Source organism: Ranitomeya variabilis, chromosome 3, assembly GCF_051348905.1.
Source record: "Ranitomeya variabilis isolate aRanVar5 chromosome 3, aRanVar5.hap1, whole genome shotgun sequence".
Lineage (NCBI taxonomy): Eukaryota > Metazoa > Chordata > Amphibia > Anura > Dendrobatidae > Ranitomeya > Ranitomeya variabilis.
Window position 1 is genome coordinate 634117992 of NC_135234.1, and position 23279 is coordinate 634141270.

Genomic DNA, 23279 nt, shown 5'->3' on the forward strand with positions numbered 1-23279 from the left:
GTGGAGTGAAGTGAGTGCGTAGCCAGCCTGCTGTGACGTCCAGTTTGAGACCCCTCTCAAACGAAACCCCACAGGAAGTAAATTTAGAAAAAAAAAAATACTTAAAGGAAATTGCAGGATAAGCTGAAGTGTAGGGAAATTAACATAATAGAACAATTTTATTTTATATAGCGCCATAATATTCTGCAGCACTTTACAATTAACAGGGGACATGTACAAAAAATAAAGACCACAATTTAATAATAAAGTTAACCCCTTCACGACATTCACTGTACTAGTACTGTAGCATGTCGTGAGACCCCTTTAATGCAGGCTCCAGCAGTGAGCCCACATCAAAGTCACGACATGTCAGCTGTTTTGTACAGCTGACATGTGCGAGCAATAGCGGCAGGTGGAATCGCGATCCACCCGCCGCTATTAACCCCTTTCTGTCATTAGACGTACTATTCCGTCCATGTGGGGTGGGCCCTACTTCCCAAGGACGGAATAGTACGTCATACGCGATCGGCCGCGCTCACGGGGGGAGCGCGGCCGATCGCGGCCGGGTGTCAGCTGCATATCGCAGCTGACATCCGGCACTATGTGCCAGGAGCGGTCACGGACCGCCCCCGGCACATTAACCCCCGGCACACCGCGATCAAACATGATCGCGATGTGCCGGCGGTGCAGGGAAGCATCGCGCAGGGAGGGGGCTCCCTGCGGGCTTCCCTGAGCCCCCCGCAGCAACGCGATGTGATCGCGTTGCTGCGAGGGTCTTACCTCCCTCCCTGCCTGCTCCAGACCCGGATCCAAGATGGCCGCGGATCCGGGTCCTGCAGGGAGGGAGGTGGCTTCACAGAAGCCTGCTCAGAGCAGGCACTGTGAAGCAGCCTGCACTTCTCTCAGATCGGTGATCTGTCAGAGTGCTATGCAAACTGGCAGATCACCGATCTGTATTGTCCCCCCCTGGGGCAAAGTAAAAAAGTAAAAAAAAAAATTTCCAAATGTGTAAAAAAAAAAAAAAAAAAAAAAAACGAGGCAAAAAACAACGCTTTATTATCATACCGCCGAACAAAAAGTGAAATAACACGCGATCAAAAAGACTGATATAAATAACCATGGTACCGCTGAAAACGTCATCTTGTCCCGCAAAAAACGAGCCGCCATACAGCATCATCAGCAAAAAAATAAAAAAGTTATAGTCCTGAGAATAAAGCGATACCAAAATAATTATTTTTTTCTATAAAATAGTTTTTATCGTATAAAAGCGCCAAAACATTAAAAAAATGATATAAATGAGATATCGCTGTAATCGTACTGACCCGACGAATAAAACTGCTTTATCAATTTTACCAAACGCGGAACGGTATAAACGCCTCCCCAAAAAGAAATTCATGAATAGCTGGTTTTTGATCACTCTGCCTCACAAAAATCGGAATAAAAAGCGATCAAAAAATGTCACGTGTCCGAAAATGTTACCAATAAAAACGTCAACGCATCCCGCAAAAAACAAGATCTCACATGACTCTGTGGACTCAAATATGGAAAAATTACAGCTCTCAAAATGTGGTAACGCAAAAAATATTTTTTGCAATGAAAAGCGTCTTTCAGTGTGTGACGGCTGCCAATCATAAACATCCGCTAAAAAACCCGCTATAAAAGTAAATCAAACCCCCCTTCATCACCCCCTTAGTTAGGGAAAAATAAAAAAATTAAAAAATGTATTTATTTCCATTTTCCCATTAGGGTTAGGGTTAGGGCTAGAGTTAGGACTAGAGTTAGGGCTAGGGTTATTGCTAGGGTTAGGGCTAGGGTTGGGGCTAGGGTTGGGGCTACAGTTAGGGTTGGGGCTAAAGATAGGGTTAGGGTTTGGATTACATTTACGGTTGGGAATAGGGTTGGGTGTGTCTGGGTTAGAGGAGTGGTTAGGGTTAATGTTGGGATTAGGGTAAGGGGTGTGTTTGGATTAGGGTTTCAGTTATAATTGGGGGGTTTCCACTGTTCGGGCACATCAGGGGCTTTCCAAACGGGATATGGCATCCGATCTGAATTCCAGCCAATTCTGCGTTGAAAAAGGAAAACAGTGCTCCTTCCCTTCCGAGCTCTCCCGTGTGCCCAAACAGGGGTTTACCCCAACATATGGGGTATCAGCGTACTCAGGACAAATTGGACATCGTCTTTTGGGGTCCAATTTCTCCTGCTACCCTTGGGAAAATACAAAACTGGGGGCCAAAAAATAAGTTTTGTGGGAAAAAAAGGATTTTTTATTTTCACGGCTCTGCGTTGTAAACTGTAGTGAAACACTTGGGGGTTCAAAGTTCTCACAACACATCTAGATAAGTTCCTTGGGGGGTCTAATTTCCGATATGGGGTCACTTGTGGGGGGTTTGTACTGTTTGCGTACATCAGGGGCTCTGCAAATGCAACGTGACGCCTGCAGACCAATCCATTTAAGTCTGCATTCCAAATGGCGCTCCTTCCCTTCCGAGCTCTGTCATGCGCCCAAACAGTGGTTCCCCCCCACATATCGGGTATCAGCATACTCAGGACAAATTGGACAACAAATTTTGGGGTCCAATTTATCCTGTTACCCTTGTGAAAATACAAAACTGGGGGCTAAAAAATCATTTTTGTGAAAAAAAAAAAGAATTTATTTTCACGGCTCTGCGTTATAAACTGTAGTGAAACACTTGGGGGTTCAAAGCTCTCAAAACACATCTAGATAAGTTCCTTAGGGGGTCTACTTTCCAAAATGGTGTCACTTGTGGGGGTTTTTAATGTTTAGGCACATCAGGGGCTCTGCAAACGCAACATGGCATCCCATCTTAATTCCAGTCAATTTTGCATTGAAAAGTAAAATAGCGCTCCTTCCCTTCCGAGCTCTGCTATGCGCCCAAACAGTGGTTTACCCCCACATATGGGGTATCGTCGTACTCAGGACAAATTGCACAACAACTTTTGTGCTCTAATTTCTTCTCTTACCCTTGGGCAAATAAAAAAATGGGGGCGAAAAGATCATTTTTGTGAAAAAATATGATTTTTTATTTTTACGGCTCTGCATTATAAACTTCTGTGAAGCACTTGTTGGGTCAAAGTGCTCACCACACATCTCGATAAGTTCCTTAGGGGGTCTACTTTCCAAAATGGTGTCACTTGTGGGGGGTTTCAATGTTTAGGCACATCAGGGGCTCTCCAAACGCAACATGGCGTCCCATCTCAATTCCAGTCAATTTTGCATTGAAAAGTCAAATGGCGCTCCTTTCCTTCCGAGCTCTGCCATGCACCCAAACAGTGGTTTACACCCACATATGGGGTATCAGCGTACTCAGGACAAATTGTACAACAACTTTTGGGGTCCATTTTCTTCTGTTACCCTTGGTAAAATAAAACAAATTGGAGCTGAAATAAGTTTTGTGTGAAAAAAAGTTAAATGTTCATTTTTATTTAAACATTCCAAAAATTCCTGTGAAACACCTGAAGGGTTAATAAACTTCTTGAAAGTGGTTTTGAGTACCTTGACGGGTGCAGTTTTTAGAATGGTGTCACACGTGGGTATTTTCTAACATATAGACCCCTCAAAATGACTTCAAATGAGATGTGGTCCCTAAAAAAAAATGGTGTTGTAAAAATGAGAAATTTCTGGTCAACTTTTAACCCTTATAACTCCCTAACAAAAAAAATTTTGGTTCCAAAATTGTGCTGATGTAAAGTAGACATGTGGGAAATGTTAATTATTAAGTATTTTGCGTGACACTTGTCTGTGATTTAAGGGCATAAAAATTCAAAGTTGGAAAATTGCGAAATTTTCAAAATTTTCACCAAATATTCGTTTTTTTCACAAATAAGCGCAAGTTATATCGAAGAAATTTTACCACTATCATGAAGTACAATGTCACGAGAAAACAATGTCAGAATCGCCAAGATCCGTTGAAGCGTTCCAGAGTTATAACCTCATAAAGGGACAGTGGTCAGAATTGTAAAAATTGGCCTGGTCATTAACGTGCAAACTACCCTTGGGGGTGAAGGGGTTAAGCAAATTTTTTTTCACCAATTAGATTTAAAAAAAACTAGACATGTTAGGTGTCTATGAACTCATAATGGGTTTGGTCCAATCTGAATTCATTGTGCTTCTGTTTTTTTTCCATGGCAACTTTTCTTCTTTATTTGTAATAAACTTATTGAACACTTTTTTTTGCATCAAATCGAGTCAGAGTGTGCGGTAATTTTTTGGTTACATTATATGAACTCATAATGACGTGGAGAATCACAATGGCAGGTCAGTTTTAGCATTTAGTGAACCTAGCAAAAAAGCCAAACAAAAAACAAGTGTGGGATTGCACTTTTTTTGCTATTTCACCACACTTGGAATTTTTTTCCCGTTTTCTAGTACAAGACAAACAATAAGCCCTCACATGGCCATTTTGACGGAAAAATAAAAGTTATGCCTCTGGAAAGGAGGGTAATGAAAAACAAAAACGAAAAAGGGCTGTCTTGAAGGGGTTAAATTACGAAAGCCTGTGTAGTGGCACTCAATGTAAAGGTACCTTCACACTAAGCGACGCTGCAGCGATATCGACAACGATGCCGATTGCTGCAGCGTCGCTGTGTGGTCGCTGGAGAGCTGTCACACAGACAGCTCTCCAGCGACCAACGATGCCGAGGTCCCCGGGTAACCAGGGTAAACATCGGGTTACTAAGCGCAGGGCCGCGCTTAGTAACCCGATGTTTACCCTGGTTACCAGCGTAAATGTAAAAAAAAAACAGTACATACTTACATTCCGGTGTCCGTAACGTCCCCCGGCGTCTGCTTCCTGCACTGACTGTGAGCTCCGGCCGTAAGGCACAGCAGTGACGTCACCGCTGTGCTGTGCTTTTACTTTACGGCCGGCACACACAGTCAGTGCGGGAAGCGGAAGGCGGGGGACGTGAGACAGACAGCAGGTGGTGAGTATGTACTGTTTTTTGTTTTTTTTTACTTTTGCAATGGTAACCAGGGTAAATATCGGGTTACTAAGCGCGGCCCTGCGCTTAGTAACCCGATATTTACCCTGGTTACCATTGTAAAACATCGCTGGCATCGTTGCTTTTGGTGTCAAACACGACGATACACGCCGATCTGACGACCAAATAAAGTTCTGAACTTTCAGCAACGACCAGCGATATCACAGCAGGATCCAGATCGCTGCTGCGTGTCAAACACAACGATATCGCTATCCAGGACGCTGCAACGTCAGGGATCGCTATCGTTATCTTTGCAAAGTCGCTTAGTGTGAAGGTACCTTAAGTGTTGGAAACCGAAGATCATGGTATTTGAATAGAACTGCAAATTGCATGCTTGATAGCTGCTCCATTGTAAAATAATGTTGCTTTCTAGTCCTATGTAGGGTATGGGTAATTTTCAATGTATTTGTAGGGAAAGTAAACTTTTTAAAATTGTATTGTTTTAGCTAAGGACTGTATGAAGTGTCAGTTTATATTTTATCTTCTGTGCATTTAACATAGTTTGTTATACACAGCTCCTGGAGATGTCCTTTAACTGCCTGGAAGATGTGGAAAGCACTGTACCGGTTAGCCCTTTGCACTTAGCAGTGAGTAGCTTTGATTTGCAGAATTAGAATGCCTAGTTCTAAAGAATTGTACATAGATTTTATATACGTGTGCGCGTGTGTTACACATTTCCACCAGTGAATTTATCGCAAGTTAAGTAAATGTCCCTTATTGTCCAAATACTGCACACATGCAGACGCTCACCTCCTGGTTGTAGCCAGGAATATGAAAATAACGCCCAGTGCCGCTGTCCCTTGCACCCCCACAAGGTTCTCGGGCTCTGCAGTGTCAGCCCATGTCGCCGGCTCTGACCTGTTAGCTTCACGCAGCCTGACATACAATCACGACACCTTTATCTCTGCTACATGTGAAACCAAGCACAACACTGACACACCCAAACCTTTATTTCAAGTTTAAATGAAAACTCTGGCCATGGGTTGCTTGTGAAACCCAGGCTGGAGGGAGAGATCATCCCACTACCATCCTACAAATCTGTAAAAAAAAAAAAAACCTAAGACAGTTTTCTTAAACTTACTTGGTCAAATAACCTAACCCAGTCCACTCTTACTGTTAGACCGTAGTCACACTAGCGGTATAGCATCCAATGTGACATGCTAATGACCCTCTGCTCCTGCTCTGCTGCTGGCGGGAGCCGAGTGTCGTGCGTCTGTGCTCTAATCTTCACACATGACCGGATTGGAGCACAGCTGCGGAGGAGACGGAGAAAGCCATTTCTCCATCTCCTCTGCTACCGGTGGCCACAGTAATTGCACTGTACTCAGATGTTATCCGAGTGCAGTGTGATGTTTCACATGCACCCATAGACTTGTATAGATGTATGGGTATGTATGGCTATAGTGTAGATCTGAGCTGCCCATAGTATGGGTACACTAGGCAGCGGCTATGTGATGTTTTATCGTATAGCACTGGGCTGTGTTATACGGTAGTGTGACTCTGGCCTTATTTTGCATGCGGCCCTCGATCATATGATTCCCATCATGGTCCCACCTAAATATATATAATATTTTCACACACACCTGAAGCATAAAGATTCTTTATCTGTGTGTACTTTGGCATTAAGCATTTCCTTTGTACAGCTTATCTTGAGCTAATGTTGACTCTTTTATTTTGACATGTTTCCTTGGTGTTGGCATTTGTATTGACTTTAGATGATCTAAAACTCAAGCACCTTTAAATGTCATGTTTACAGGCCTACAATGGTCACTGCGATGCCCTGAAAACTCTAGCGGAAACGCTGGTGAATCTGGATGTTCGTGATCACAAAGGTCGCACTGCGCTTTACCTCGCCACCGAGAGGGGTTTTACAGAGTGTGTGGAGGTTCTAATGAGCCATGGGGCCTCTCCTCTCATTAAGGACCGTAAGAAGAAATGGACACCATTGCATGTAGCCGGTATGTAATCATGTATGTTTTCTGACCACCAACTGCACGGTCAGTGGGTTCTGTTTAATGTGGAAGCTTTTGTGGGTAATTTCTTTTAAGCCCCCTCTTCAAAAATATTCTTTTAACTTACAGAAACACTATCTGGGATAATGATCATATATGGGAATAATCACCAGTTTTAATCTTTCAAAACCTTTTCTGAAGCTGCCTATACTAGAACCACGCACCCAAACTACACAGTGTTAATCTGAATTACACGATTTGCCCATTCAGATTTTGACTGAATGCTCTGTACAATTGGTTTCAGTATGGTTGTGTAGAAAGCTATGATTCTGAATATAATGGTAACTTTGTTTCCTTCACAGCCGCCTCTGGAAACACTGATGTTCTTCACCTGCTGATCGATAGCAGTGAGAAACCAGACATTACTGATGTAATGGATGCACATGGGCAGTGAGTTATCTTTCGTTGTATAAAGTTGTTGACAATTATTATTTATTACTAGATGGAGGCCAGATGCTATCACATCAGGAGGGCGGTAATCACATCAGGAGGGCGGTAATGTCACGATGGGGGCAGGCATTGGGCGCTGCTGTTGCCTAATGGCATCCTGTGATAATCTAATGACTTTTACATCAGGGGACTCATGTGCTTGACGCCTACGCTTATATGCATTGTTTCTCTATCGCCTTTCATTGGGGGACACAGGAACCATGGGTGTATGCTGCTGCCACTAGGAGGCTGACACTATGCAAATAAAAAAAGTTAGCTCCTCCTCTGCAGTGTACACCCCACAGACAGGAAGTAGGATATTCAGTTTAGCTTAGTGTCAGTAGGAGGTGGACACGGGTCTTTCATTAGACCCTTATCTACCTCAATGTGCGTCGTTTCTTTTCAGATTTTCCGGAGGGATACAGGGTGAACAGTCACACCTGTAATCCCACATTATGGACTATGAGTACGGCGTGTACTGCCACCCCGTATCCTCATAGATCCCACGGCAGGACCAAGATCCTAGCACACAAGCGTGCTTAGAAGTCCGGTCCTGGCTCCGTCCCCCACCCACTCGCCCACCAGAGCCTGTCGGTTGGAGGAGACGAGGACGTCAATCAGCTCCCTGGACGTCTGATATTTTTTCCCGGAATGAGGTTAGTAAGGATGGCGTGGGATGTTTTAGGTGAGTATTCCACATACCCTCAAAGTACCTCTGAGTCCTTCCTCAGTCCCGGGGTAGTCATTTTGGGGGTCCCTTGGGATATTTTTCCAGGCTGCCTTGACCTGGTTGACATTTTCCCGTCCCTTCCATCATATATAGGCCGCAGGGGACACATGGGGCGGGGGTCGTCGCCCCATTCGTGTGGCAGCCACGCTACTTCCTTGGCGGCCGCGCTGTTCTCCGGCGGCCTTACAGGCGGCCGCGCTGCCTTTTTCCCCCCGGCCGCACTTTCTGTCCCGGCGCGGCGGCCTTACAGGTAGCCGCGCCGATTTCCTCTTGCGGCCGCACTATTCTTTTCTGTCACGGCGCGCCTGCCTCGCTGGCAGCCGCGCCGCTTTCTCCTGCGGCTGCACCGTTTTCTGTTCCGGCGCGGCGGCTTTGCAGGCTCTGCGCTGCTTCCTCCGGCCGCACTGTGCCCTTTTGTCATGGCGCGGTGGCCTTGCAGGCCCTTCCCGGCGGCCGCCGGCCTCAAATTTAGGCTCCGGCTTCTACCGGGGCCTACTTCCGGCGCCGCGTCTCCTCCCACTTCCTTTCCCTCGGGCGGGCTTTTCTCCCGCCCGACTATCATCGGCAAGCTCCGCCCACCAGCGCCATCTTGGTGCTCCTGGCTGGGCGGTTAAACCTTGCCCACCACTCCCCGAGCAGCCACAGTTACCTATTTCAGCGCCAGGAACGTTTTTTCTTCGCCCATATTAAGAGCGCAAATTTCTGGCGTCCTCGCATCCCCCCACTGCTGTTCTTCAGGCCTGCAGCAAGTTTCGGACAAGAGGGTGCCCCAGATGTGTCTGCCTGTTCTCCTAGGGGCTATCGTTCCTGAGGAGCATCTTCCAAGCCATGCAGCCTTCTATCTGGAAACCGCAGCGTCTGCCGTAAGTACCTCTGCACCGCAGACTGACACAATCCCCTGCCCCCCTGTCCCCTAACCTGCTGACATTTCCCTCAGGGGCCCGTTCGGTCTAATTTTAAGGGAGGTCGCTCCCGGCCTCCTACTTTTTCCTGTGACTTAGTGAAACACTTTCAGGGTTCGTCTTGTAACCGCAAGCTTCCCTCAAAAAGGCCTGCAGCAACCCACATTATGCTCACTGCCCAGGACCCCCCCCCTGCTACTCCGCCTCAGAGCGAAGTCCCCACTGCAGGCTGGGCTTCCTCTCTGTCTCTATCAGTAGCGGATCTCACACGGGTGTCCCAGACCCTTGTGTCCGTGCTCTATCGGTTGCCCCTGCAGACTTCCGTAGTAGCCAGCGGGTCGCAAGAAGCTCCGTCCTAGACTTCCAATACAGGCCGCGAAAGATCCAGACAGGAACGTCGGTCTGAGCTCTCTTCTCGGTCCATCTCGCCCCACGGTCCTTCTCTGTGGTAGACTTCCCCCTGGTCCTCCCCCCGGAGTCAGGCGAGGCTTTTCTCTGATGTGCCTTCGGAGGATAATTTGGGGCCCCGAGTTGAACCAAATCATAACTTGAGGGATATGGTTCAAAGCCTCATTGGAGCGTCCAATCTGACCTGTGGCATCAAAGATTCCTCTACGGAACTCGCAGATCAGGCGGTTTCGTCTAAACTACCTCCCAAGGGATTTGCTCCTCATCCTGAATTCGAAGAGCTTCTGGCCAGAGAAAGAGAGAATTCGACCAGACGTTCTCAAAGAGGCAAGCGTCTTGGAGTCTCAAGAGTCTCCCTTTCCTCCGGATCTCATCGCCAACCGGAATGAGAGGCGATAGAGAACGACCTCTCCCTCTGTGGATCCGCCGGCTGCTAGACTTGCCAAGACCGGCTGGCGGAACTTGCCGCTCAGATTACTCACGCCGGGGAATAACTTGTTCCCTGGACGTCGCGTCTTCAGCCGCTCAGGCGCCCAGTAATGTTGTTGCCAGCCGTCGCACTGTTTGGCTCAAGAGTCATCAAAGAAGTCCCTTACGAGCCTCCTTCTTTCAAGGATCACGTCAAGCTGGACCAAATTATTAAGGACGCCACTGGCCGCACCAGTTCCCTTCTTAGGCGGCAACTTCGGTCCTTTTGGCCTTTTTCGTCGTTTCGCGGCATCAGATTCCTCTTCGCAACAGCAGAGGCCACAGGCACGTTAAGAGAAGAAGGTATTCTCCGGACTCACTCCTTCCTGGCGTTCCCGCTACTCCTAAGGTGGATTCTCCAGGTCCAGGACTGGAAGTTCCACCTAGGCATGAATCACGACTAGACCTCAGCCCGTTTCCCAGGCTGGGCAGTCGGCTCCTCTTCCTCAGGGATGTCTGGGTCTCCTCAGTAGAGGACGCATGGGCCAGGGAACTTGTATCCCTGGATACAAAATAGATTAATTTCACGGCCCTGGGATCGTTTTCTTCGAATCCCAACTTCCAAGAGACCCCGCTTTAGTCCCGGGTTTCTTTACAGCCATTGTTTCCCTCCTTAAATCCAGGGTAATCGTTCCCGTCCAAGAACAGGAACGGTTCAACGGTTCACAGGCTTCTCTTCGAATCTCTTTGTACCGAAAAAGGACGACAAGGTTCGTCCCAGTCCGGATCTCAAATTGCTGAACAGAAAGTTTCGTCTGAGACACTTCAGGATGAAATTCCCTCGTTCAGTAATCGCTTCCATGGAGGCTCAGGAATTTCGGTTTCAGGCTCCCGAAAGTCTATCCATCTTCCCCGACACTCTAGCTGTTGCGGGTGGCTCGTCAACAGGAAGAAGTCCCATCTTGTTCTTTCTCAGCGCCTCGTATTTCTGGGCATGTTCTTCGACACTTGTCGGACCAGAGTCTTCCTTCCCGAAGACAAGATATCCCTCCTTTGCCGGGAAGTTCGCTTGCTCCAGGGTTCTCGGCTCCCCTCCTTTCCGATGGGCCATAAAGGTCCTAAGGAGGTTGGTTGCAACATCGGAAGCGATTTTCCCTTCGCCTGTTTCATTCAAGCTTCTTCAGCAGGCTATTCTATCACAGGGGGACAGGCCTGTCTTCCCCCTGCATCGTCCGATCCGGCTTTCTCCCGGGTCAAACAGTTCCTCGACTGGTGGCCGAGGTCACTTCTCTTATCCCAGAGCAGATCCTTCACAGCATATCCTTCCTTCCAGTTTCCTGGCAGGTGGTGACGACGGACGACAGCCTGCTCGGCTGAGGCGCGGGGCTTTGTCACCTGTTCTTTTCAGGGTTGTTGGTCGGCGCAGGAGTCCTCTCTGCCCATCAATGTCCTCGAGTTCCGGATCATCTTTCTGTCTTTCCTTCACTGGGTAAGGATTCTCAGGAGCCTGCCAATTTGAATCCAGACAGACAATGCCACAGCAGTGGCATATGTCAACCACCAGGGGTGGACTCGGAGTTCTCTGGCTTCGGCCGAGGTTCCAGGATCCTCCTTTGGACAGAGGCAACGGTCCTGGTGAGATCCGCAGTGCATGTCCCAGGCGTGGACATTTAGGCCGCCGACTTCCTCAGCCGCGAGGGTCTCGCGGCAGGGGAATGGTCCTTACTTCAGGAGGTCTCCTATCGGATTGCTCTTTGATGGAGGACTCCGGAGGTGGACCTCACGGCGTCCCGATTGAACAGGAAGGTCCCTCGGGTCGTCGCAAGGTCCCGCGATCCTCTCGCAGTGGTGTTGACACTCTGGCCATTCCTTGGTCGTAGTTCGTGCTCCCCTATCGGTTCCCACCCCTTCCCTTTCTTTCCAAGCTGTCGAAAAAGATCAAGGCGGAAGGGGTGCTGGTCATTCTGATCGTCCCGGATTGGCCCAGGAGTTCTTGGTTTGCAGAGATCGTCAATCTTCTCGCGGACGCCCCCTGGCGCCTTCCAGACAGACCTGATCTGCTGTCTCGGGGTCCGATCTGCCACCTGAATTATCGGTCGCTCAGTTTAACGGCGGTGCGGCTGTGGACACCACAGTTCTAAGAACGTCCGGCCTTTCGGCCCGGATGAGTCACACTATAATCCAGGCTAGAAAGCCTTCGTCTTCCAGGATCTACTATCATACCTGGAAGGCTTACTTTCGTTCGTGCGAGTCCAACCGCTTTTCACCTATGTCCTTCTCCCTGCCTTTCATTTGGTTTTCCTTCAGGCAGGTCTGGATTCGGGCTTCGCTCTAGTGCCCTAAAGGGCCAGGTTACTGCGCTCCTTCTTCCCTTTCAGAAGACGTTATCTTCTCAGCCACACGTTAAGACCTTCCTTCAGGGAGTAGCCCACGCTGTCCCTCCCGTACAGGGCCTCTGTGGATTCATGGGATTTAAAGGTTGTGTTGTATGTTCTTAGGGGTTCCCCCCTTTTGAGCCTCTCAGGGAGTTTTCCCTGTCAGTTCTATCTCGGAAGGTGGCTTTTCTCATGTCCATCACTTCGATCCGCCGCTTTTCTGAGTTGGCGGCCATTTCTTGCCGACCTCTTTTCTTGATTTTCCACCAGGACAAGGTGGTCCCAGGCCTCCGCCTTCCTTCCTTCCCGAGGTGGTTTTCACCTTTCCACCTCAACGAGGACATCGTTCTACCTTCCTTTTGTCCAGCTCCGACTCACCCTCTGGAGCAGTCGTTGAACAGGCTGGACCTCGTCAGGGCAGTGAGGATCTCCCTGGCTAGCACGGCTGCTTTCTGAAAGATGGATTCTCTTTTCGCCATCCCTGATGGCGCGCGTAGAGGCCTGCCGCCTTCCAAGGCGACTATTGCTCGCTGGATCAGAACGGCAATTTTGGAAGCTTACCGGGTCAAGAACAGAGTGCCCCCTACTGAGATAAAGGCTCACTCTACCCGGGCAGTCGGCGTTTCCTGTGCGGTACGTCACAGGGCTTTCGCCCGACGGCTTTACAAAGCGGCTACCTGGTCTTCCATCCACACATTTCGCCGAACTTTACAAGGTCCATACCTATGCTTCGGCGGACGCCAGCCTGGGCAGAAGGATCCTGCAGGCGGCAGTGGTGAGTCCTCGGACCTAATGGAAGTCTGTTTTTCCCACCCCAGGGACTGCTTTGGGACGTCCCATGGTTCCTGTGTCCCCCAATGAAAGGCGATAGAGAAAACAGGATTTTTGGTTGCTTACCGTAAAATCTGTTTCTCGGAGCCTTCATTGGGGGACACAGCACCCTCCCAAGTTGAACAGCTCTGTTTACGGTTTACGTTTGGATTCTTTGAACACTCTTTTAGTGTTTGAAACTGTTAATCTGTGGAGTGCCGTGGAATTTGTTGGCGCCATATAAATAAAGTTTATTATTATATTATTACTCTCTCTTTTACACGTTGCTTCTCCTACTGCTTTCTCACTAACTGAATATCCTACTTCCTGTCTGTGGGGTGTACACTGCAGAGGAGGAGCTAACTTTTTTTATTTGCATAGTGGCAGCCTCCTAGTGGCAGCAGCATACACCCATGGTTCCTATGTCCCCCAATGAAGGCTCCGAGAAACAGATTTTACGGTAAGCAACCCAAAATCCTGTTTTTTGTCCCAGCAATGCTGTTGCTCTTCAGGAGTCTCATTTGCCCTTTGTTGTCTTCGACGTTGTGCCTTTGCTGCTTTGCTTTCATGGTAATCGAAATGGTATCATTAAAAACGCCAGCTCGGCATGCAAAAAATAAGTCCTCAACCGACCCCAGATTATGAAAAATGGAGACGTTACGGGTATCGGAAAATGGCGCAATTTTTTTTTTTTTTTTTTTTTTTTTTTTTTGAGCTAAGTTTGGAATTTTTTTTTCACCACTTGGATTAAAAATAACCTAGTCATGTTAGGTGTCTATGAACTCGTACTGACCTGGAGAATCATAACTGTAGGTCAGTTTTAGCATTTAGTAAACCTAGCAAAAAAGCCAAACAAAAAACAAGTGTGGGACTGCACTTTTTTTGCAATTTCACCGCACTTGGAATTTTTTTCCCGTTTTCTAGTACAAGACATGGTAAAACCAATGGTGTCGTTCAAAAGTACAACTCGTCCCGCAATAAATAAGCCCTCACATGGCCAAAAAGACGGAAAAATAAAAAAGTTACGGCTCTGGGAAGGAGGTGAACGAAAAACGAACACGGAAAAATGGAAAATCCCAAGGTCATGAAGGGGTTAAAACTGCGCATGCGCTCCTCCTGTACAAAGATGGCGGCAATCAGTGAATCATTCAGCTGATCCTGGCGGTGGTGTGTTCGCGACAGTGTTCTGCTGGTGGTACCGCACAAGAGACTTGCGTGACTGGTGCATATAGAGTGTGTGTGGTGCAGCGGTGTTCTGCTGGTAGTACCGCGCAATAGGTTGGTACCAGCAGCAGCTTCCATATTGAGACACTATCACTTGGGTGTCCCAATATGACGATTGGTGAACTTACTCCGCTTGGAATTCTGGGATACTGTGACATCAGGACAGAACAGAAAATAAAACATTACAAGGCAATTATATAAATAGATTGTTGTAATTACTATTTTTTCTGTTTTTATTTACATTTGAAAGGAGTTTTAAAAAGGTCTTTCTCATTTTATTTGCATTCGGCTAGCTTCATATTGGGCCTGATCTCGCGTCACCCAGCAGTCTGTTATCTATGCTTGCGTGATGCTAACTGTCTATCTGCTGGTGTTGATGAATTCTAAGGGTATGTGCACACGTTGCGGATTTTGCCTTGTGGGTTCTGCAGTATTTTACCTGCGGATTCCCTGCAAATCTTTAGCAGATTTTGTGCGGATTTCGCCTTCGTTTTTACATTGGATTCCTATTGAGGAGCAGGTGTAAAACCCTGCGGAATCTCCACAAAAAATTGACATGCTACTGAAAATAAACTGCAGAATTTTCTGCAGCATGTGCACTGCGGATTTGGTTTTCCATAGGTTTACATGGTACTGTACAATGCATGAAAAACTGCGGAACCGCAGGGCCAAATCTGCTGTGGATCCGCAGCCAAAACCGCAACGTGTGCACATACCCTAAGTTGCAGCCTTCAGAATGTGGAATTTGTAAAGTCATTAAAGAGTAAATTAAAAATAAGTACAGCATGTACTTTGCAAAGCCCTGACATGTTTGTCTTTTGGTTCCTTGCCAGAACCCCCCTTATGCTTGCTGTGATGAATGGACATGTTGACTGTGTTCACCTGCTGCTGGAGAAAGGAGCCACTGTAGATGCTGGAGATAAAAGAGGAAGAACCACACTACACAGAGCGGTGAGCAAAGCCGTCCCTCCCCTTTTCTAAAAACTACATTTGACGTTGACTGATTTTAATGGGGTTGCTGTTCTGTTATTGAGGCATGGTTTTCCCTTTTGAGTTTTCAAATTTTTTTTATGTATATTCTGCAGTCAGTAACTGGTTGTGAAGATTGTGTGGGTGCTCTGCTGGACCATGATGCCTTTGTGCTGTGTCGGGATTACAAGGGACGCACACCTATTCACTTTGCTTCAGCTTGTGGCCATGCAACACTGGTGCATGTGTATTTGCAGGCTGCACTCTCTACAGACCCACTGGATGCAGTGGTGGATTACAACGGATACACTCCCATGCACTGGGCTGCTTACAATGGTGGGTCATGTCCTCCTTGAATGTTAACAAGCAAATCCATTGTTTTGCTGTTTTGCTTTCTTTCCTGCTTTGTTTCAACGTTGTGGTGTTTTGTTGTTTTTTTTTTGTTTGTTTTTTTAAATCGTAAATACCTTTTTAGTCTTGAGCACAAATGAGATTTCATAGTTTCGGCAATTTGTTTTCCAGGGCATGAAGATTGTTTGGAATTGTTACTTGAACACAACCCATTTGCTTACCTCGAAGGAAACCCTTTCACCCCTTTGCACTGTGCAGTGTAAGTACATTTCATGATGTGTGCACCCGGTTTGTATGGAAAAAATGCTTTCAGATTAGTTGTAAATGTTTCAATATTTGCAGAATTAACAGCCAAGACGGTACGGCTGAGATGCTTATAACAGCATTGGGTGCCAAGATTGTGAATAGCAGAGATGCCAAAGGAAGGTTAGTATAAACTTATATTATGTTCGTTTGGGAGTAAATCTATGCCATAATATGGTGCAAGATAATTTTGATTCTTGCCTGTTACTGTCATAGCAAAGAATTGCTAATTAAAAAAATAATTGTGTGTTTTAAATCCTATTTGTAGTTTATTATTCTTCCAACCCCGTGCAGTTTTCTTTTCTGTTTCTTTTTTTAAACTTGTTTTACTGAAAATGTATTATCACCCAGAGCAGCAACATAATGGCATTTTAAACCAGTTCTGAATATTCCAACATGTAACAAATATGTTGAGGATCAATCGGCCTTCATACATTGCATTATTTCAAGTTATACAGTTACAACGCAACTCAGAGTGAAATATAGATAAATCAGACAAATAAACTAGACTTGACTCCGTGTCTAATTTCAGAATTTAATGTACACTACTAAAAAGAAAAAAAAATAAACGGAGCCACAGAATACCACATCCTAGAACTAATGAATTTAATGAAATATTTGAGTTGAAAATCTATTCATTACATAGTGAAATGCGTTGAGAACAATAAAACATGAAAATGATCAATGGAAATCAAAATGAATATCCCACGGAGGTCTGGATTTGGAATCACACTCAAAATCAAAGTGGAAAATTAAATTAGAGGCTGGTCCAACTTCAGTGGATATACCTAAAGATAAGGAAATGATGATCAGTTGTATGTGTGTGTGGCCTCTACATGCCTGTATGGCCTCCCTACAATGCCTGGGCATGCGGCGGATGCTCTCCTGAGGGATCTCCTCCCAAACTTGGTTAAATAATCAGTCAACTCCTGGACAGTCTGTGGTGCAATGTGACGTTAGAGGATGGAACGAGACATGATGTCCCAGATGGGCTTGATTGGGTTTAGGTCTGAGTAATGGGCAAGCCAGTCCATAGCATCAATGCCTTCATCTTGCAGGAACTGCTGACACACTTCAGCCACCTGAGGCCTAGCATTGTCCTGCACCAGAAGGAACCCAGGGCCCACTGCACCTGCTTATAGTCTGAGGATCTCATCCCGGTACCTAATGGCAGTCAGTGTACCTCTGACTAGCACATGGAAGGTTGTGTGGACCTCCAAAGAAATGCCTCTGTTACTGACCCACTGCCAAACCAGTCATGCTGGAGGATGTTGCAGGCAGCATAATGTTCTCCACAGCGTCTCCAGACTGTCACATGTGCTCAGTGTGAACCTGCTCTCATCCGTGACAGGGCACCAGTGTCAAATCTGCCAATCTTGGTGTTGTCTGGCAAATGCCAATCGCCCTGCATTGTGTTGGACTGTAAGTAGCCTGAATGTAGCAGAATTGGTGACTTGCTATGAGCGCCGGGCGCTGCAGGAGACCTCTGGTTGGCATGTCAACCCATCGATGACCCATGATCACGTGACTGGGTCATCGATGGGCGTATTTCCGGCGCAATTGCCGTAAGCGCATGTGAAATGCCGCTGTCAGTTTGACTGCAGCATTTGATGGGTTAATAGTCCCGGTGGATCGCGATTCCACCCGCGGCTGTTCCGGGCAAATGTCAGCTGTTCTGAAGAGCCGGGAAAGATGTGGGCTCAGTGCCGGAGCCCACATCAAAGGGGGAGACATGGCATACGTAGCACTAGTATGGCGCATGTCGTGAAGGGGTTAACCAGGTCTCGCCCATTAGTCTTAAAGGCTTGAAGAATTCCTCCAATTTGCGGAGATCTAGCGCATATTCCCTACACCTTTCCAAACTTATCCTATTCTTATATAGAACGTGTTCACATGAAAGCACAGAGTATACCATTTTTATCCACATGGAACAAATTGGAGGTTGTCTATCCATCCATCACATAGCTATTGTTTTACTAGCTAAGAATGACTCTTGAGAAATGAGATGGAGCTTCATTTTCTCATCCAAAATACCAAATAAACATAACGGTTCAATGGAAATATTATTTAGAATTGCAAATAAAAATCCTAGTATTTCCCAAAAGGATGTAAGTAATTGGGCACTCCATATCATGCCAAAAATCTGCATTTTGGGAACCACTCTTAAGGCACGTCATCCCTAGATCTACTGATCTTCCTCAATCGAAACCGTGTGAGATGACTCTGATGTAAGATATATAGTTATATTAACTTTTTTATAGCCGGGGACACACAAGTGGAATTCAAGTAAAGCCACACTTAACTCCTCAATCAAGGACTGAATCTTGGATTTCCATGTAGCACTAGCTATCTGCATGTTTGAGTGACTAATATAGCCTACAAATCAATCCACCTGGACCCTGAGATTTGACAATCCCATTTAGAGGAAAAGAATAAAAACCACATCTCTACAAGAAAACTGAATTAGGTGTGCCTTATTGTTAGATATTTATAAAAAATTGAGTTATGTATTTGTAATTGTGCAGGATAGCAAAAGACATGATCTTGGTGTAGATTAATATACCCTTCTTCTCTCACAATTCAAAATTCTGGAGTATTTCATAATGGTGTAATCCAGAGTTATGCCACAGTGAGGACTCCAAGAGAATATCCCGGTAATATTATACTTTTTTAGCTTCCATCCATACTCGATTGGCCAATTTATGAATGAGAAGAAGCTTGTTGTTGCTTGGACAGTTTTGATTTTCCAATATAGGCCTTAATATTCTAGAATCCAGAAAGTTACCCATTCCGATCCCGTTAACTGGAAAGAATTCTTCCCCCAACGTCCAATATGCTAAAATAAATGTTCAACATCATTATTGGCTGCCAGTTATTGCCACCTTTTTAGCGATCTTTGAAAATAAAAACAGTGATGGGGGGATGTAATGGATTGGTACAGTGCATTAAAAATGAATGCAAAAAAATGAGGTTTCCATTGTGCTCCCTTGTTTGATTAGGACTCCTCTTCAAGCTGCAGCCTTTGCTGATAACATGAATGGTTTACAACTACTGCTGCAGCATCAAGCAGAGGTTGATGCCTCTGACCAGGCAGGTCGGACACCACTGATGATAGCAGCAGAACATGGGAGAACTGCAGCAGTTGGTAAAGTGTATTTTTTTTTTAAATCCATTATAGAAAATGCCATTTCTGTTATGGTTTTGCTTTACTGACATCTTCTCCCTTTCTAGAGTTCCTGCTGTTTCACATGAAAGCAGACTTAACTGTGATGGACGTAAACAAGAACACTGCTCTTCACCTAGCCTGCAGCAAGGTGCCTGTGTATTTCTATCATTTGTCTTGCTAGATGCTAATATACTATACTACCAGAAGTAGGAGAATCTTCCTTTTTTGGTTATTTCATAAAGTTACAGAAGTTTATTTTTTTTGTATTTATTGAACATTTCAAATTATGTAAGTAACAAGTGGTGAAAGTGAAGTGTAAGAAGCCAAGATAATCTGATAAAACTTTTCAATATTAATATTGAGGAGAGTAGGCTCTAAAATTTTCCCTTGTAGTAACCCCTTTTTGACATTTGTCGTAATATGTCCCTGTGCCCTGGACGTGGGTGATCGCCGCCGGGTGTCAGCTGATTCTGACAGCTGACACCCGTCACTAAGTGCCAGGAGCGGTCACACACCACTCTCGGCACTTAAACCTCCTAAATGCTGCGATTGCACCTGCAAACCATAACAGTAACATCTGGCGCTCCTTCACTTCTGAGCTTTGCACTGTGCCTGAAATGTATTTCCTGATTACATGTACGGTATTGGTGCACTCAGGAAAAAGTGGACTTCAGTATGTTGTAAAAAAAAAAAAAAAATTCATATAAGCCCTTAAAAAAATTGTAAACTTGGGGCTTTATTCAAGAAGTATCATTTCTCCTTGCGGAGATCAGCATGCTTAGCAAAACAGTGTCTGCAAATTGAGATTCTAGCTTGGCTATCATCCTAAGTCATGTGACAAGGTTCCTTAAAGGGTCACCATTGACTTGTAGGATTGCTACCTTCCAATAGGTGGCACTAGAGTTCTAGCTCTCTTCCTCTCTGAAGAGAAAATTTGCATATTTAGCAAACTTGGGGCTAAAACATTTTGGTGGTAAAAATGTAATTTATTCTTTCTTCTCCGCTCAGTTGTATAAAACTCTGTGAGGCACACTTGATGTCAATATAAACACTGCACCCCTAGATGAATTCATTGGAGAGTGTATTTTGTTCAATGAGTTCACATATGGGGGTTTCTGCTGTTCTGGCACCTCAGGGGCTCTGCCAATGTGATATTGCACCCTTAAACAATTCCAGCAAAATCTGAACTCCAATATGGCGCCTCTTCCCTTCTGAGCTTTGCAGCATCCCTCGAAAGTAGTATTCCCCTACATATGGGTTATCTGTGTACTCAAGAGAAATTGCACTACAAATTGTATAGTGCAATTTCTCCTGTTATCCTTACGAAAATGTAATATTGGGCGCTAAAATTAAATTTGTGAGGAAAATGTGATTTTATTTTCACGGCTCAACGTTATAAACTTCTGTGAAGCACTTAGCTTTTCAAGATTCTCACCACACATCTAAATACATTCCTTGAGGGGTCTAGTTTCCAAAATGGGGTCACTTGTGGGGTGTTTCCCCTGTTTAGGCATAATTGTATAGTGTAATTTCTCCTGTTACCCTTATGAAAATGCAATATTTTGTGCTAAAAACATATTTGTGGGGAAAATGTGTTTTCTCCTTCGCCTCATTGGGGGACACAGACCATGGGTGTATGCTGCTGCCACCAGGAGGCTGACACTAAGTATTACAAAGAAAGTTAGCTCCTCCCCTGCAGTATACACCCCTCTGCTGGCTCCCAGCTAACCAGTTCTTGCTTAGTGTCCGTAGGAGGCACACGGACGGGTCTGCTATTCAGACCCAAAGAACTCTTTTTTTCCGTTTTTTACTTTTTACTACGGTCGAATGGGGCGACGGATTCTTTCATGTTCCGATCTCCTCGAACCATCAACAGGCGAGCACGGGAGTTTTACCTCTCCGTATCCTCTCCTGCGACGTGGGAAGCCACTGCCTGAGCTGATTCTAGGGGCGACGGGCCCCTTCAAGGGCACCGATCTCCCCCCTCCCTTATCAGACGAGCACTGGAGTTTTACCTTCAGTATCCTCTTCTGCAGCCAGGCCTATTGCCGGACATTCAGCCCTGTCCACCAGGTTTTACCCTCGGCTGTACAGAGGCACCTTCCAGCGTGGCGTCCGAGCAGCCCCCACTGCATCACCACTGAAAAAGCGGATGATGGAAGGAGGCAGACGGTTCCTCTCCACCCCTCTTCTGCAGGGATGGTGGATGGAGGCTCCCCAACCCTGCATCGGCCTATCTACCCGGGCACAGCTCCTACCTGCAGCATCTGCCATGGTCCCCCTCCATATTGGGGTAAGTGCTCCGTGAGATTTGGGTGTTCCGACGGTCAGAGGAGGGCTCCATAGCGACTGGGTCCCCACAGAGCTTCGCGGCACTTTTCCCCTCAGTCTGCGGGTGCGCGCCGGCCGAAGCCATAACTTTAGTCCCCGGCTTCGGCCCTGTTTAGGCCGCAGCCCGGGAGGCCCCGCCCACCGCTTGCTCCCTTCTAGCGGCTCCGCCCCCCTATTCAGGCGCTTCTCGTTCCAGACGAGATCTCGGCGGCCATCTTCCTCCTCCTCCATTGCGGTCACTATTTCTTCTGGAGGGGGCTGCGGCCGGCGGTTTTTCAGCGCTGAAGTCAGCGCTATTCCAGTCGGGGGACTCAGAACCTGAGTAAGGTGAATCGGCGCCCCCCCCCCCCCCCCCCCCCGGCACGCATCCCGGCAGCATTAAGGGACTAGCTTTCCCTGTTTTTTTATATACTTAAGGCTGCAATTTTCTGGTGCTCCTGCACACTACAGAATGTATAGTACAGTATGCAGGCTTGCAAACGGAGAGCTGTGAGTTCCCAGCAACGAAGCTCTCATGACTCATTCCCTGGTGACTCATTCCCTGGTGACTCATTCCCTGGTGACTCATTCCCTGGTATTTGCTACTCTGCCTCGGTAGTCGCTGGGCCCATAGGTGCATCCCCAGCTTTCCATGCCTTTTTATTAAACCCAGGACCAGCATTCCCTGGTCTTAAGGGTCCCCTAGTTTTAAAAGGGTCACATCCCCAGCATTCTCTGCTCTGCCAGAAGCCGGTCTCTTTTTCCTTAGTACTTAATCAGGCCAGTATGCCCTGGTCTTAAAGGCACAGGGCCAGTAGGCACTGGTCTTAAAGGCACATGGCAAGTGTGCCCTCGTCTTAAAGACACATGACCAGCATCCCTGGTCTTAAAGGAGCATGACCAGCTTTTTTTGTTCTTAAAGGCACATTACCAGCTTTGCTGGTCTTTAAGGCACTTGTTCCTACATTCCTCTCATGACCAGTATTCCTGGTCTTAAAGGCACGTGACCAGCATGCCCTGGTCTTAAAGGCACGTGACCAGTATCCCCTGGTCTTAAACGCAATATCCAGTATGCCCTGGTCTTAAAGGCACATGACTAGTACGTCCTGGTTTTCTAGGCACATGACCAGTATGCCCTGGCCTTAAAGGCTCATGTCCAGTGCGCCCTGGCTTTTAAAGGCACACGACCAGTAGGCCCAGGTCTTTAAGGCACGTGACCATTATGCCCTGGACTTAAAGGCTCAGGACCAGTACGCCCTGGTCTTAAACGCAAATGACCAGCATACCCTGGTTTTAAGGGCACATGACCATTATCTCCTGGATTTCAGCATGCCCTGCTTTTAAAGGCACATGAACAATATTTCATCTTACAAAAGGCACAAGACCAGTATTCCCTGGTCTTAAAGGCTCATGGCCAGTAACCCCTAGCCTTAAAAGCGCATGACCAGTATTTACTGGTCTTAAGGGCACATCATCTATCCTAAGCTGGTCACCCTAACTGAGCTCTGGAGCACTCACATGCTCCCTCTCCTACAATGGGAGCCGTCGGCTAGCAGGGGCCGCAAGTATTCTAGAAAAACGTACAGGTTCTAGAAAATCTCCATCAACATTTGACGGTGATGCACTGGAAGACCTCTAAGTAGGATACCATACCTGGTCGGAATTTTATGGGCGACGGGTCCCTTTAAGGGCTCCGATTTCCCCCCACACCTTCAACAGACGAGCACACGGAGTGTCGCCTCCATGTATCTTCTTCTGCATCCAGGTCTATCGCCACAACCTGCCCTGTCCACTCGGAAACCTCAATTCTGGGTATGTACTGAGGCACACATTTGTGGCGTCCCAACAAGGAGGTTTTTCCCCCCTTTGTATCAGATGCAAGAAAGTGGACGATTCCTCTCC

At 46.6% G+C, this 23279-nt stretch overlaps 1 protein-coding gene across 7 annotated transcripts in view; it reads left to right on the forward strand.

The window, feature by feature from the left end:
• Positions 1–23279, forward strand: part of ANKRD52 (ankyrin repeat domain 52) — a 128980-nt gene that overhangs the window by 79860 nt on the left and 25841 nt on the right. For all 7 annotated transcript variants that reach the window (XM_077297526.1, XM_077297528.1, XM_077297527.1 and 4 more), the window contains 9 exons: positions 5496–5567; positions 6737–6938; positions 7295–7382; positions 15112–15229; positions 15364–15583; positions 15770–15857; positions 15941–16024; positions 18901–19046; positions 19133–19215. In XM_077297526.1, the coding sequence (XP_077153641.1) occupies positions 5496–5567; positions 6737–6938; positions 7295–7382; positions 15112–15229; positions 15364–15583; positions 15770–15857; positions 15941–16024; positions 18901–19046; positions 19133–19215 (1101 nt within the window). The remainder of the gene's footprint in view (positions 1–5495; positions 5568–6736; positions 6939–7294; positions 7383–15111; positions 15230–15363; positions 15584–15769; positions 15858–15940; positions 16025–18900; positions 19047–19132; positions 19216–23279) is intronic.